At 33.4% G+C, this 16,181-nt stretch overlaps 1 protein-coding gene across 1 annotated transcript in view; it reads left to right on the forward strand.

Annotated features, from left to right (window-relative positions):
* The window catches only part of Pcdh11x (protocadherin 11 X-linked), a 571,726-nt gene that overhangs the window by 234,214 nt on the left and 321,331 nt on the right, over window positions 1-16,181 (forward strand). Inside the window, exon 3 of the mRNA XM_090325895.1 lies at window positions 1,161-1,241. Within this exon, the coding sequence (XP_090182021.1) occupies window positions 1,161-1,241 (81 nt within the window). The remainder of the gene's footprint in view (window positions 1-1,160; window positions 1,242-16,181) is intronic.

Genomic DNA, 16,181 nt, shown 5'->3' on the forward strand with positions numbered 1-16,181 from the left:
AGGCATGAGCCACCACACCTGGCTTACAAATACATTTTAAAAAATAAATAAAACTGGCCAGGAGTTTGGCTCAGTGGTAGAATGCTTGCCTAGCATGCACAAAGAGCTGGGTTCGACATCTCAGTACCACATACATAGAAAAAGCCAGAAGTGGTGCTGAGGATCAAGGGGCAGAGCACTAGCCTTGAAGAAAACCCAAGGACAGTGCTCAGACCCTGAGTTCAAGCACCAGGACTGGCAAAATAAAAAAAAAAACTCTCATAGTAAGGTGATATGTATAAGACCTCAAAACACTGTCACATAGTAAAGATGGCCCTGCAAATTTTATTACACGAAACAAAAGCATGAAGTTCAAAGAGGGTGACATGAAGACAGAAGCACTCCTCTCTGCTACCGAAACACTAAAGAATCCATTAGTCACTCAATTGGATTTAGATTTTCTCAACTATATACAAACATTTCTCCTTTCATGCACCAAATGATGAAGTTTAACCAAATAATTTATGACACATACTGATAGCAACTATAAAGAATATGTGTATCATATTTTTTCTGTATTTTAAAACAAATAATATATACTTTGTTTTTAGATAAATTCAATTGTAGCTACAAATCTTTTCATTATTGTGGGTTGGTACGTGAGCACTTAAATGTCTGTTCATATTATTTCATTCATTATTATAGGAAATAATTTATATGGAATATGGTAAATTTGAATTGTGATAGAACACACATATGATAGATTTTAATTCGTATCCATGATACACTCAGAAACTTAGTGTTTAAGATATTGATTTATAAAATATTGGACTGTAATTCTTTGAAGCTTAAATGAATTAAATATTTTTAAATATTTTGCATTGCTGTTCACAATTTAACCATATGTATAATAGAACACATAGCTATAACATATGCTAGATTCATAAAAAGTAATTTCCCTTTTTCTACTTTCTTGTATATATTCTAGACAAGAATGTTTCAACCCTCAATACTCTATTTGCATGGAATATCTCAACTCTCAATACCCTATTTACTGAATAAAATAATGTCTTGAAAATGATTATTTAAAAATGTGTTTATGTACAATTATATTTGTGACTTTCACTGTGCATTTACTTATAACAAATTGCTTAAAAACACTTGCTTTTTTTTTTCTAAAGCAAATGAAGGAGATGGTAAGATCTCGCACTCCTATGAAAGAGTCGATGACTGTGGAAATTTGGATGCATCCTCAACCACAGGTACAACAAAGAAATCATTTTTTCATTTTTCCTCCCTATTGAGTTTGTTGGCAAGTTCAATTTTTTTCTGTGAAGGTTCAAAATCTGAATCTGCTGAGACAAAAAGATAACAGAAAAATCAATAGCAAATAAAGAATACAGATTCATTAATGTGCACATCTACCTGAGAAACATGGGAATTATTGAAAACTCAAAGATGTAGGAGATGTTTGCAGTTTAATTACCCTATTCACAACAGAGAAAAAGAGAAATTATATGTAATTTTAGAATGATAGTAAGAATAGCAAGTAAATTTTCCAAAAAGAACAGGAAGAGGAAAAGGAGGAGAAAAAGGAGGTGGAGGAGGAGGAAGAGAAGGGAGAAAGAATGGCAAGAAGGGAAAGTGGGGAAACAGAGGAGGGGTAACAATGTTTAAAAAGGAATGTACTCATTATCATATTTATGTAATGGCAACCCCTCCAACATTGCCCTCCTCATTAATTAAATTAAATTTAAAATAGTGAAAATAAGACACAATAACTCATTCTAAAAATACAGGAAGCAGAGGAAGTAGTGGCAAAGGAGGGGAAGGGGGGAGAGGGAGAAGGATTAAGAGGAGGATAAAAAGTAAAGCAAAGGAAAATATGAATGGATCCCAAGAACAAAATTTCAGTAATCTTTTGAAGATGAGATCAAGGTACAGGAAGGTGTAAAGAACAGAACAGGTCTAAAAACAAATTTGATCATGTTCTGTAGTCTTTAAGACTCTGAAAATAGTTGTCATATTTTGTGTAATAGGTAGAGATATTCCAGTCTTCTCTGTGTGTGTGTGTGTGTGTTCCTATATTAGGAACTGAATACAAATCCTTGTGCCATGGCTTAGCATTTTTCATTCAAATTTAGCATTTATCACTTGATCATACATCTAATTATAGTTTTTTTGTTAATTAATTGGACATAAAACTCTCATGGACTTCTCTGCACCAGCTAACTTTGAGCATGATCAGATTTCATCCTCTTGTGTAGCACAGGTGTGAGAAACCAGCACCTGGCTCCAATTTTCTTTTCTATGAGTTAACTTCCTTGGTTAATGAAATTTTATAAGGGAACCTAAGGTAACTGCAATTTTGGGAAGAACTTCTTTAAAGGGTAAAGAGAACTGTAGAGAGAGTCCCTTTTCAATACAGCAGAGAGAAACATGTGAGTTGAATGACCTTGATCTATGTCCTTCCAATATTTTATTTTAACTCCTGATAGTCAGTATTTCAAGCATCCTTCCAGACATTAGTTTTTCAAACACATAAATTATTATTTTAAATATAAATAGGTATTAGGTACTATTTTCCAACGTGTGTTCCATGGAGTTCTATGGGTATTTCAGTGTACTCCAGAAGTGAAAATATAGCAAGGACATTTGTTTAATTCTTGTGTTTAGTAATAATGGAGTGAGTTTATTTGTAAGATCAGGGCCTTCATTCCTCTAAAATTAACATGTAAGTAATTGTGTATTCCCTGAAATTTAAATGTACCTAATTTTTTTAATTTTTTTTGCCAGTCCTGGGGCTTGAATGCAGGCCCTGGGCACTGTCCTTGAACATTTTTATCAAGGTTAGCCCTCTGCCATTTGAGCCACAACACCACTTCGGCTGTTTCTTAATAGGTGGTACCAAGCAATTGAACCCAGAACTTACCACTAGGATACACTCTTGGCCCTTAAATGCATTTAAAGGATCATAAATTTTAAAAATTAAGATGTTCTATTTTGTATCATGACAAATTTAAGGTTTAGGTGTATATATTGTGATTTCATGATAAATAAGTTTTGGCAACACCATTAAAAATTGATCACAACACGATCATTTTGAAACTATGATTTCAAAATTAAGCAATGAGACATTTTTAAAGAAACTATTTTTCTCCATTTCAATTAGAAGAGACCAAACTGTAGCTAACAAGTCCTGACAAATTTGTTTTCCCAGTAGAGGATCAATGATACATTTTAAAAGTTTGAGAAGACAAGCTGTGTAAGAATTTCCATGATACTTTAGACTCTATTTTTGGTCAATTTACTATTATCTCATCACTTAGGTACCAGTTATTATAAACTGTCTTCTATTTAGGTATGTCCAAATATCTTTCATTTTTTACAGAGGAAATAATTTCAGAAATTCTAGATGCATGAAAGTATTTTCAAAGCTTTAGATTTTAAATAACCCAATGGAAAAGGAGAATGAAATTTGCTCATTTATTATTTATTAGTTGCTCCATGAATTTATGGAAGCTGTGTGCTCTCCAATAATAAATTGGAAATTTATGCTGAAATTAATTTTATAAAGGTGAATTCAAACCTGGAATATGGAAATATTTACTAATTTTAAATTATTCAAATACAAATTAATTTCTTTGACAAATTTCAATTTTGACTTTCAGAATTTCTGTTTAGGTCTCAAGAAAATTACTGGTATAGAAGAATAGGAGATGAACATAATATGATCTCTTGTATTTATATTCAAATGGAATTGTATGATTTTACAATTTTTTGACTCCTTGACTCAGAAATTATCACATCTGTAGAAGTTTTGAGAAATATATACAGTTTTATTTATTTTCTTTTTTATTTAATTGTACTGGAGCCTTATGTATGCTAAGCAACCACTACACCACTGATTTACATTTGCCTTCCAATACAAATTAAAATGTGTGCCTCAAGACCCGAACATTGGGCTTAATAGCATGCCATAAGATATGACTGAGATGATAAACAACGAGATGTAAGATGTTCCTAGACATAATTATGTGACATTTTAATTATTGATAGAATTCACATGACACAACATAAAAATGATTATATACCAAGAAGTTCTCTAAGGGATTAAAATAGAAACTTTTATAAATTTTATGATAAAGTTGATGAACAGTTATACTTACATAAATCAAGTAATGAGTTCAATTCCTTTTGAACAGTGTCACTCTGTCCCTCATTCTCTCTCAGCTTTTCTCTTCCCAGTTTCCTTCCCTGCAAATAGTATAACTCATTAAAAAATAAACTCATTTAATTATCGTTTCAAGTACATAAGTATTTTAAGCCTATTATTATGCCCTATTTTATAGATGTTAAAATTGGAACGAAAAACAAATCCTAAAAAAATAATGTGTGCTATTTGAGTCTGGCTCCAAACCTCATCTTCTTAGAGTCATTGCAATTATTTGTCCTTGAAAGTAAATGGCAAGGATAATACCAGATCTGGCATCGTAGGGAAAAGTTAATACCCAAAGATCGATCCTAAGTAAGCTTTAGCACCACAGAGATCTCAGTCAGAGAGGAAGAAGGCAGGAAAACAGCACAAGAAGGCAGCGTGGAGCAGTGTCAGCTGCTTGGAGCAGCCATGGAGACAAAGCCTCCCTCTGGATCCTGAACAGACGGTGCTCCTCGGCAGCGCAGATGCTCCCACTCCAGACAGAGCTAGATAGAGCCTGTGTGAGCCCAGAGCCCTCACCCAGCTGTGGCGTGGACCTGCCAGCTTCACGGAACCAGAAAATCCAGCAATGTGTGAGTACCTCCGCGGAGAAGTTTCCACTTCTGTTGGTGGAATGGCATTAGGAAGGAATCCCCTCCCCCATCAGCGGAGAGCAGCGCCATCTTGACTGCTGTCAAAGACACCGTCAAACCAACTAGAGCCTGAGAAATGGTACTGGCAACGCCATCATTCAAAGGGACAATAGTTTTACCAGAGGCTTCTTAGATGGACTTCCACCCCCAGTGATAGTGGAAGTTCCTCCCCCTGGGCGGGGTCCCACTCCTGGTAAACAAAGCCACTCATGGGTCCACCTGTTTTTTTTTTTCCTGCCCAAACAAGCTGATCAGAACAACCACAAAGCCAAATCGCAGGAGAAAAAAGCCTTTTTTGAAGTGTTTGAATCCTACATTTAGTGGAAACAAAAGTTTTATACCCAGTCTGTCCCCGCCAAAAAAAAAAAGAACACTGAAGAATACCCCCCTTTTTTCTAACTTTTACATTTCCTTTCTGTGTTCTTATTTGGTTTTACCATTTTACCTCCACCCCCTTTTTTAAAGTTATGATTCTTTCCTTTTTTTTTTCACTTTCCTTCTGTCATTGTGGTCATTCCTAGAAACATAGCGACAGCACTGGGTACAGATGGGATACAAATGATATTTTTATTGATACAGTCAACTGCTTTTTAATCTGTTGGTTCTTAAGCCTAGTATTTCTTGCCTAAGAACTCACAATTGTGTGGGATATCCCCCCAACTTTTTCCTTGTTTTTCTTTTTTTATGTTTGTTTATTTTTACTTTTTAAAATTTTTATCATTTAACTCTTCTATGTATACCTTCCTCTTTATATACTCTTACAAATCTTATTTTCATAAGTTTTATCTTATTTCTTTGAAATTTTATACTGAACTATTTTACCTTTCTGTTACCTTAGGTCAGTTATCCTTACATTATCCATTTTCTTCATTACTATATTAATCTTACACAGTTGATGTTTTTTGTGCTGGACTGTTTATCTAGGTGTTCAATTATACTGTAAGTCCACAAAGACTTAAATACAATAGAGATTGGAATTTGGGTTGTTTTTGGTCATAAAATGCTGACCAGATTTGTCTCTAAGTGCACAAAAAGAGAGAGAGATAGACTGATAATATCAATCTAAAGTTGTGAACGTCTATTTTCTGGCCAGCTAAAGAGCTCTAAGTTGGGTATATCTTAAAAATTGTAATCTTGTTTAGTATTAATATTGCTCCCGGGTGCAAATGGGCAGAACAAGAAACTCAAGAAAAAAAAGGCAAATCAAGGAATAGCATCTCCCACCCAATATAAACAGTCAATGGAGTAGTCAATGGCAAAACTAGAAGAGAGCCCTCTAAATGCTACACAAATGCAATTGATAAACATGATTAATGAAAAGTTTGAAAACATACAGAAAGAGATACATGAGGAAGACATATCTAAATGAGATGAAACCATAAAGGGATATGTGAATGAGAGGAAGCCATAAAAAAAGGCCATAATAAAGGATTTACAAAGAAAAATGGATGAATTCATAGAATCCACAAACAAAAATCTGACTGAACTCCAACAATGTCCAATGAAGAGTAAAACTGCTGAGCTAACCACTCAAATAGAAACCAAGGAGTTAGAGAAGTCCATACATGATCTAAAATAAGAGATGCAAGGCATCAAAAATGAGCAATTAGAAGCAAGGGAGATGAAGAATAAAGTGGAAAGTATTGATAGCAGGTTATACAATGCAGAAGACAGAAACTCCAGCGTTAAAAATAATCTAGTTGCTATAGAGAAAGAACAGAAAATGACTCAAACCAAATCTAGGAAATATGAGGGAATGCTTCAGGAGTTCCAACATACAATTAAGAAACCTAATATAAGGTTAATTGGTATTGAAGAATGCTTGGAGAGAGAGTTCAATGGTATTGGAAATATACTTCAGGGAATCATCTCAGAGAACTTCCAAATACCCAGAAGGGCAGGCCCATCTAGATACAAGAAGCTTTTAGAACCCCAAACAGACCTGACCAGAAAAGGACATCCCACCATCACATTATAATTCACACAGGTTAAATAGATACCAAAGAAAGGATCCTAAAGGCAGGCAGGGAGAAGAGAACAATCACCTACAAAGGAAAACCAACCAGAATAACCACAAATTTCTCTGCAGAGACCATGCAAGCAAGAAGAGATTGGAAGGATATATTTCATGTCCTTAAGACAAATAACTACCAATCCATAATAGTATACCTAGCTAAGCTCTCATTCATAATTGAGGGAACAATAAAAAACTTCCATGCCAGGGAAAAGGGACAACATTACATAGCAACGAAACCAGCATTACAGAAAATTCTCAAAGATGTTCTACACATTAAAACCAAAGTAAACATGATACAGAAAAACAAATGGCACCTAAAAATCATACCAGCTAAGTACGGCAAGAACTGTCAAGCCACAGGCCCTAATGAAAGCTTTCAAAAATCGTAGGAACTAGTAAATATTTTTCAATCTTAACTCTCAATATCAGCACACTTAACTTTCCAATTAAACAGTATACACTGTCTCTTTGCATCAAAAAGCAAGATCCATCATTCTGTTGTCTTCAAAAGACAAATTTTGCCAAAAAAAATCCCCACATTTTTTGATAGTGATGGGTTGCATAAACAGGCTGGAATTGCCATCCTCATATAGATAAAATAGATTTCAAAATAAAGTTAGTGAGAAAAACAAAGAAGGTTATTACATACTAATAAATAGATCTCTCCTCCAGGAGGACATAACTGTCCTAAATATCTACACATCCAATCCCAGAGCACCGAAATTCATCGAAGCAAACTTTACTTTCACTAAAACCACGCATAGATTGAAACAGTGATTGTTTGTGACTTTAACACACCACTCTCTCCTATGGACAGCTCAACCAGGCAAAAACTCAACATAGAGACCTCAGAATTGAACAACTGTATAAACCAACTAGCTCTAACAGACATCTTCAAATTAATTCACCAAGCAACATCACAATATACATTTTTTTTTCAGCAGCACAAGGAACACTTTCCAAAATAGACCACATTTTAGGGCATAAAGCAAACCTGTGCAGATTCAGAAACACTGAAATTATTACTTGCATTCTTTCAGACAACAAGGGGTTCAAACTGGAAATGAACACCCATCCCTACAATGAAAACCCTGTAACTCATGGAGATTGAACAACACATTGTTGAATCACCAATGGGTCATTGAGGAGATCTGAAGAGAAATTAAACGCCTTAAGAAATTTATCAAAAATGAGCACACAAAAATATCAGCTCCTAACAGAGCAAAAGGCCATATAGTAGGACCCTGAATGAAAAGATCTCTAGGATATAGAAACACAGCCATATAATGAATGATTGTTCTTCTTAAGGTACTATGTTATCTCTCATCTCTTTTGCTGTCCCTTGGTTATCTCATATTGTTATAGTATCTCACTTTGGTACCTGATATATCGGATATATTTGTATTTGGTTATTTGAAATTGGATAGGGAATAGGGGAAAAAAAAGATGAGGAATGGGGGTGGGGGGAAGGGAAATGGGGACCAAGACATGTGAAAGGGTATCAATGTATGGGAATTAATGCACTATCTATCTGGCAAATATCATGTAACCCTTCTATTAATTACAATAAAAATATATGAAAAAAATATCAGCTCCTTTGGGACACAGCAAAGGCAGTACTTAGAGGAGTTTTTATAGCTCTGAGTGTTACAATAAAAAATTGGAAAAATCACAACAAACAATTTAATGTCACACCTTAAGCTCTTGGAAAAAGAGCAACAAGCCAACCCTAATCCCAGCAGAAGGAAGCAAATTATTAAAACCAAAGCAGAATTAAATGAAGTGGAGTCCAAAAAACCTATAGAAAGAATAAACAAAACAAGAAGTTGGTTCTTTGCAAAAATTAACAAAATTGACAGACCCTTAGCAAATCTTACCAAAAAAAGAGAGCAAAACGAAATAAAATCACAGAAGAAAATGGTAATATCACGACAGAAATTATCAATATCCAGAGCACCATGAGGGAATACTTCTCAAACCTTTATGCCAACAAATTTGAGAATCTAGAAGAAATGGATGAATTTCTAGCCAATATTAACATACCTACACTGAACCAAGAAGACCTAATCCAACTAAACAAACCTATTTCAAGCACTGAAATAGAAATGGCATTAAGGGACATTCCATCCAAGAACAGCCCAGTGCCAGATTGATTCACAGCTGAATTCTATAAGGTCTTCAAAGCAGAGCTCACACCAAGACTCCTAGAGCTCTTCAACAAAATTGAAAATTAAGGCTCTTTGCCAAACTCATTCTGCAAAGTCACTATAACACTCATCCCAAAACCAGACAGAGATTCATCAAAGAAAGACAACTATAGGCCCATTTCTTTGATTAATATTGATGCAAAACTTCTAAATGAAATACTGGCTGAACATCCTCAGCAACTCATCAAAAATTATACACTATGATCAAACAGGATTCATCACAGTGATGCAAAGCTGGTTCAACATTCATAAATCAATTAATATAATTCAACACATCAACAGGAGCAAGGACAAGAATCACATGATTGTCTCAATAGATGCAGAAATTGTATTTAACAAGATCTGACACCCCTTTATACTAAAAGCTTTGGAGAAACTAGGAATCCATCAACATTCCTCAGTATAATAAAGGCTAAATGAAAGGACCTCCAGGGTATAGAAACAAAAGCCATATAATGAATGATTATTGTCCTTAATACATTATATTCTCTCTCATCTCTTTTGCTGTCTGTTGGTATTCTTGTATTGTTACAGTATTTTTCCTTGTTATTTGACATATTGCATATTAGGTTAATTGAAATCAGATAGGGAAGAGGGGAAAACAAGACGTGAGGCAGGGGTGAGGGGAGGGAAATGGGGACCAAGATATGAGAAACAGTATCAATGTATGTGAAATAATGCACCTTCTATCTGTTGAATATAATGTAACCCTTCTATTAATTACAGTAAAAATATATGGAAAAAATGAATGGCAAGAAATGCAGGTTTTCCTGTGACAGAAATATTTTAATAGAAGGATTTTCCCGGTGTTAAACTAATATGATTTTATGTTCAGCCAGAAATACAGCTTCATGTAATTACATGTGATAAAATGACCCCTTCATGATATTCAAATGAAAGAAACAGTAAGACATGCAGACCCTGAAAAATATTAGGTGTTTAAATAATCGTCTTAACTGCAGTTTTTAGAAATATTAATTCTACTATCATAAACCTTAAAGAAGATAATTTCAAGAAAAAAGGGATAATTAAAAATGATAGAATGCAGGAGTTACCTTCTAATCTTGGTATTGTGACTAACAGAAACTCTAATTCAATATGGGATGAGAAAATTCATTGAGAAAGGAAATGCTACACTAATCTTATATTTTATTACAGTATAATTTAAGACAGCCACAGGAGTCTGGATAATCAGGTCTTGTAAAATTAAATCAGCCATATATTTTTACATATTTGGAATGGCCTTCAATTGCTGACACAAAACTGAACCGATACTGTTTATGGGATTTTTTTTTGGTTTATTTATATAGAGAACACTGCCAACAGAAATTTATGTTTCCAGTTCAACATCACCACTACTATCCTCTTTTTTTTTATTGATTGGCAGTACATGACTGATTCATCATATTTTAATAACCAGCAGGCAACATTTTGTATTGATTTCAAAATATGCCTACTTTGTAGGACAACATGAAATATTTTTTCATTAATGTCAGAATTATTGAAAAATTCACTGGGAACGTAAAATATTTTTAAATATGCATATATCATGAACCATTTGACACAATTTCAAATTACATATTATAAAGCATTTAAGATACAAAATTATTTTTTGCTTTTATTTTTTTGTTGTTGTTGTGTGGCTTCTACTCAGGGTCTGGGTGCTGTCCCTGAACTTTCTCACTCAAAACTAGTGCTCTATCACTTTGAACTACAGCTCCATTTTGGTTTTCTGGTTGTTAATTAGAGATAAGAGTCTCAGGGACTTTTCTACACAAGCTGATGTTGAGTCACAATATTTAGTAGATATTGTTTTTTGAAACACATTAAATAATGTATGTTCCCTCCTTGTCCAAAGTATTATTTATCACTCAGCTAGAAATCTAAGACATGTTTGATTTCTATATATTGTGAGAAAATATATGTCTATATGTTATAGAAACATGTATGTTAACTATTGCTAAAAAGGGATTTTATAGGTTTTAACAAAGCCAAAGAGATTTTTGAGAATTATTTTCATCTTTAGATACAGATTAGGAAAGTCTTATGTGACAAGGAAGTTTAAATGACTGTTTACCCAGTGGGAAGCCTAATATAAAAAGAATATCAAAAATGACATTAGTTGTAAGTGAAAGATTTTATTTTTTAGTCTTTGTTATATTTTTGTCCAACCAGTGTCTTGAGATTTTACCACTGTCCAGAACTTTTAGCAATGTGGATAATTTACTATTAATCATCAATAACTTTTATTTTAAGTGATTATTAAAGTTAAAATGAAAAGTGATTGCAGATATTTCTTTCTCTTTGTTGATATATGGACACTGTTTATACTATCCTTTTACCGCTGTTGAGTATATGGCTCAGAAAGAATAAAGATTACCTGAAGTTTCATGATTCAATTATAAAAGGATACGCTTAAATACAAATGCTCTGATTAAAATACTCATATTATTTGCCAACTATGCAGTCTCCCATTCTTGGAACAGAATTTTAATAATCATGTACTGCAGGTTATGACTCCTCAATAAATATTTATACTAGATATGACCTGACATCCATAATTTCTGTGGCATGTTAAGGAATATTATGAACATTAAAAGATAGTTGTCCTATCCAAAGATAAAAAAATTATGAACACCTCTAACAGTGGAAGGTAGATGGGAACTATTTGCTAGAGACCATGAAACACAAGGTATTGGAAATCAACTAAGAAAATAAATTGTTATCTGTGGTGTCAACATACAGTAATAATCATGCTTTGGGAAAAAACATAAATACCACTCAGCACAAAAACAATTCAAGTAAATATCATTTAAGTTCACAGTTCCTGAATATATGAAGAAATGGAAGATATGATATCTTTATTACAAATCTATTGTTCAAATAGTTTTGGAGCATAACATCATCTGCATATGAATCTTCTAATAATGCCAAAAACTCAAGCAAAACAATTTATACTTGTTATCAGAGATGGAGCCTCCTTGCTCACACTCAGATGAAAGTAACACAAAATTGCTTTTTGGTTTTAAGTGTAAAAATTATATGAAATGAACACTGAGAGTAAAATGGTCGACATTTGAAAACGTAATGAACGCTAAAAATAGAGTTTAGACTAAAGTATGGTGCTGAAAGAACAATGACCAGCCATGCATATTAGACTGCCCAATGAGAAATAGCATAAATTAAGACTATTTTGCAGAAGCTGATGGTTCTGATTGAGGGGTTGGGATGGCTTCTATGGAAAAAATATGTAGGCGATGATGAAGCTTGTCATCAGACAACTGTACTGTCTGCTTCTCATTATTGTAAGTCTCCAATAATTGATACTCTCTTAACAATAGGTATAGTGAGACTATCAAAATAATTCGATATATCTGTAACATGAGAGGGACATTTACATAATTTTCAAAGAATAGTATTTGAAAAAATTCTGTCAAGACAAACTGGGTATTTATTAGATGCCCAACATGAAGGTACCCAATTGCATTTTTCTACACAATTCCTTCTAAACCTAAAAGAGAGTGTAGTCTATTGGTAGAGTACTCACCTAGCATGCACAAAGCTCTGGGTTTGATTCCTCAATACCACATACACAGAAAAAGCTGGAAGTGGCATTATGGCTCAAGTGACAGAGCACTAGACTTGAGCAGGGCCCAGGTCTTGAGTTCAAGCCCCAGGACTGGCAAAAAACCTGAAAGACATAACAGTAAATCGAAAATTTAGAAATATGAATTGGGCAATAAGATTGCCTTATCAAACATGGATGCTCAGGTGTCCATGTAATTGCATTTAAGTAGTAAGAATAGGCATTGGAAAGTAGTGCTATATTGTTTCAGACTGGTTGTTGGAGAAGATAGAGTTGAATAGGTTGAGAACCTCTGGAAATGTCTATAAAGGAAAACTAGAAAAATTCCAGAGACATCTTACAGCATTGCCTTTCATTGATTTTGCAGGTCATATCTTAAAGACTGACTTAATATCTGACTGATTTATCTTACTGACTTGCTATAACCAATTCTCAGATGGACATGAATTTATACATGACAAAATTCATTTTGACTAATTATGTTTTGGCTTTTAGTTTGTAAACACATTAAAAAGATTTTCTTAGGTAAAACAGTACTCAGTTCCTCAGATATGTGTAAGCAAATGCATAGGTATCTAGTTATTTTGACAAACATGCTAAGATAATCCAAACCTATATAATATATAATATAAACAAAATGAAACCTTTCCAAAATATAACAATTAGATCATTTGTTTAATTTTCAACACATTGAGCATACATTCATCCCTAAAAAAATTGAAGAGGGTACAATGGCAGGGGGTCTCCTTGTTGTGTCATGGACTTATTTTACCCATGATTTTGACAGAATATTCAGTCTGAATATAAATCTGTAATTAAGAAGAATATTCAGAATGTGTTCTGTGTAATATGTAATGATGTTGAATTATTGTACGTAATGTTAGTGACCAAATACAGTAAAACAATACTAGAAGTATTTACCTCATTGCATTCCCTGGAAACCTTAAAGATTTTCCTTTTGTTTTGTTTGGGTTCTGTTTTGTTTGACTTTGTACTAGATAGCCTTTCTTTCCTGCTGTTATTTCCTGCTGATAATTCCTATTAACAAACATAACAAAGCATCTTGATCTCACTGCAGTTGTCAGACCTTTTGTATGATATAGAACTCTTTTTTTTGTTCACTGAGTTTATTGAAAATAGGGAAAGATCAGTGAAGAATTTTCAGCAACAATAATATTCTCACTAGGTTTCTGCCAAGATCTTCAATCAGGTTTGATTTGCTTTAGGAGAGTTCAAGAATGAGTTTATAAAGGTATTTAATCTACATATATATTATTTCCTGCAAGGATACAAAACTCATACCTTAGATTAATGAAAAATTTTAGTTTTTCTCACTCTTAGACTTACTAATCTATGCTCAAATGGTTATCAGATTTTATGGTCTAAATTTCCATATTGATTATGGTGATTTTAGCTCATGCCTCCTGCACCTAACCATTATTTCCTGTTCCAAATATTCTTTAAATACCTGGTACAGCATTCTTCTAACACCTAAGCATGCATATCTGCCTGAATATTTTTTAAAGAGTAAACATATAATGCTGGTTGAGCATAGGTTTGAGAGTCAGCTAATTATGGGTTTCAACACCAACAGCTACACTAACAAGTTATTTGATTTTTGCCAGATCATTTCATAACTCAGAGTTTCCTTCTCCTCATTTATCATATCAATTATATCTAGATCTAGCTCATCATAAATTGATGTGTATGATTATTTTACATCCTGTATAAAACACTGAGTACAATACCAGGCTTATAACTGTTTAATTTATTGAGCTCTACATCATAAATCAACATTATGTAATTTTATTTTATAGTCGTGGGGCCTGAGTGCTGTCCCTGAGCTCTTCAGCTTTACCCCTTAAGCCACACAACCATTTCTATTTTTCTGGTGGTTAGTTGGAGATAAGAGTCTTTACAGACTTTAATGCTCAGTCTGGCTTTGAACCGCGATCCTCAGATCTCAGCTTTCTGAGTAGCCAGGTGTGAGCCACCAGTGACAAGCCATAATAATATAATTTAATACAGCTTCATTCATTTCTTTAGTAGTTCATTCTCAAAAGAGTTCATACTTCACTACATTTAAACTTATGCTTTATCACAAATATATATTTTTTCTTTATTTTAATGTTTCTATAGATGATTAGTGTTTAGCCTCCAAAAACAGTTTCTTATACTTCTCTTCTGTTTCAGAAGTAGAATATTCTTTTAATTGAACTAGAAATCTGAGTATCAAAACTGACTGCTTTGCATTGTATTTTGGTCAAGACTGATGCTTTTCTAAACTCCCTCAGTGTTCTTATCCTATTCAGGCTAAATCTGAAACATGATCAAAGGAAGCCTAGTGTATAGAAGCCAGCATTATTTAAATCCCAACTAAAATTCCATTAAAAACTCAAGTACATATAATTTACTTAAAAACATCAAATTATGTTTTCAACAATTCTGTAAAGCAAATTTAAGGGTGGTTTTTTTTTCTAATATACCTGTTGCTATGGCAGCTTCTTGTATTTATGTAGACAAACCTATAGTTTATTCTCTCACTCCTTCTCTTCTCATTGACAATAGGACATCCCAAAAAAAATAGCTGAGTTAGATTGATATGTAAAGCAAAATAAACATTCATTGATTTGCTGACTTTTCTTTGAGGTTTTGATGTTACTTTAGTCAGTGCACGGGAAGGCAACAAGTGTCATTTGAACAGTACATCTTTCTCCTTCATATGTTAGGAAACAGTAGTATAAATTATTTAGAGAAGGAAGATGTGTAAATAATATGATCTTTGTGTTCCTTGTATATATCTAACACAGTTCTAGAAGAAAACAATCCAAAAAATAATTGCAGCAATTTATTTAAATTCATTTCAACTGATGAATATGTTCCTTAGGAGGCATTTATAACTACTCTGCCTAAAACAGTTAACTTTTGAATAACTGAGTGTGCTTTGAGAATTCTGTTACTGCCTGCCACCAGCAAAATTTTCTCTTGTATCATATTGGATTGTTGGGCAATGCTGTTTTCATGCAGTGTAGAAACATATTGAGCTTCTGTTTTTATTTTTGTATTGCAACAACTTTTAAAAACTCCCTTGTTGTTAGGTTTAAAGGGACTTTTACAACATGTCAAATGCAAATTTTTTTTCTTTTAATATTCTCATAAAAACATCTTTGAGAATTAGCTCTTCTGAGGTGCTATAATTTACACCTGTACAAAATGCATTTTGCTACAAATGAAAGTAAATAAATTATTTGTGCCATATGTCCTACTCTGTCTGTTTAATGCTTTTCAGAATAAGCTGTTTGTAGTATTTCTCTCTTGCTTTATTGTCACTCAACACAATAATTCAAGAAAGCATTTATTGACTACTTAGTTTGTGCTCAATTCTAAGGCAAATAAGAGAAAAATCATCATGAAATGAAAAGAATGAAATAATACAGGCTCTATCATACAGGAATTCATAGGTTAGTAAACAACATATCATGCCAAACACCAATTATAAAGCAAGATGGATGACAATTAACAAGTGGTAAATGTTTGCATA

This window comes from Megascapheus bottae, chromosome X, assembly GCF_031878675.1.
Source record: "Megascapheus bottae isolate mThoBot1 chromosome X, mThoBot2.hap1, whole genome shotgun sequence".
Taxonomy (NCBI): domain Eukaryota; kingdom Metazoa; phylum Chordata; class Mammalia; order Rodentia; family Geomyidae; genus Megascapheus; species Megascapheus bottae.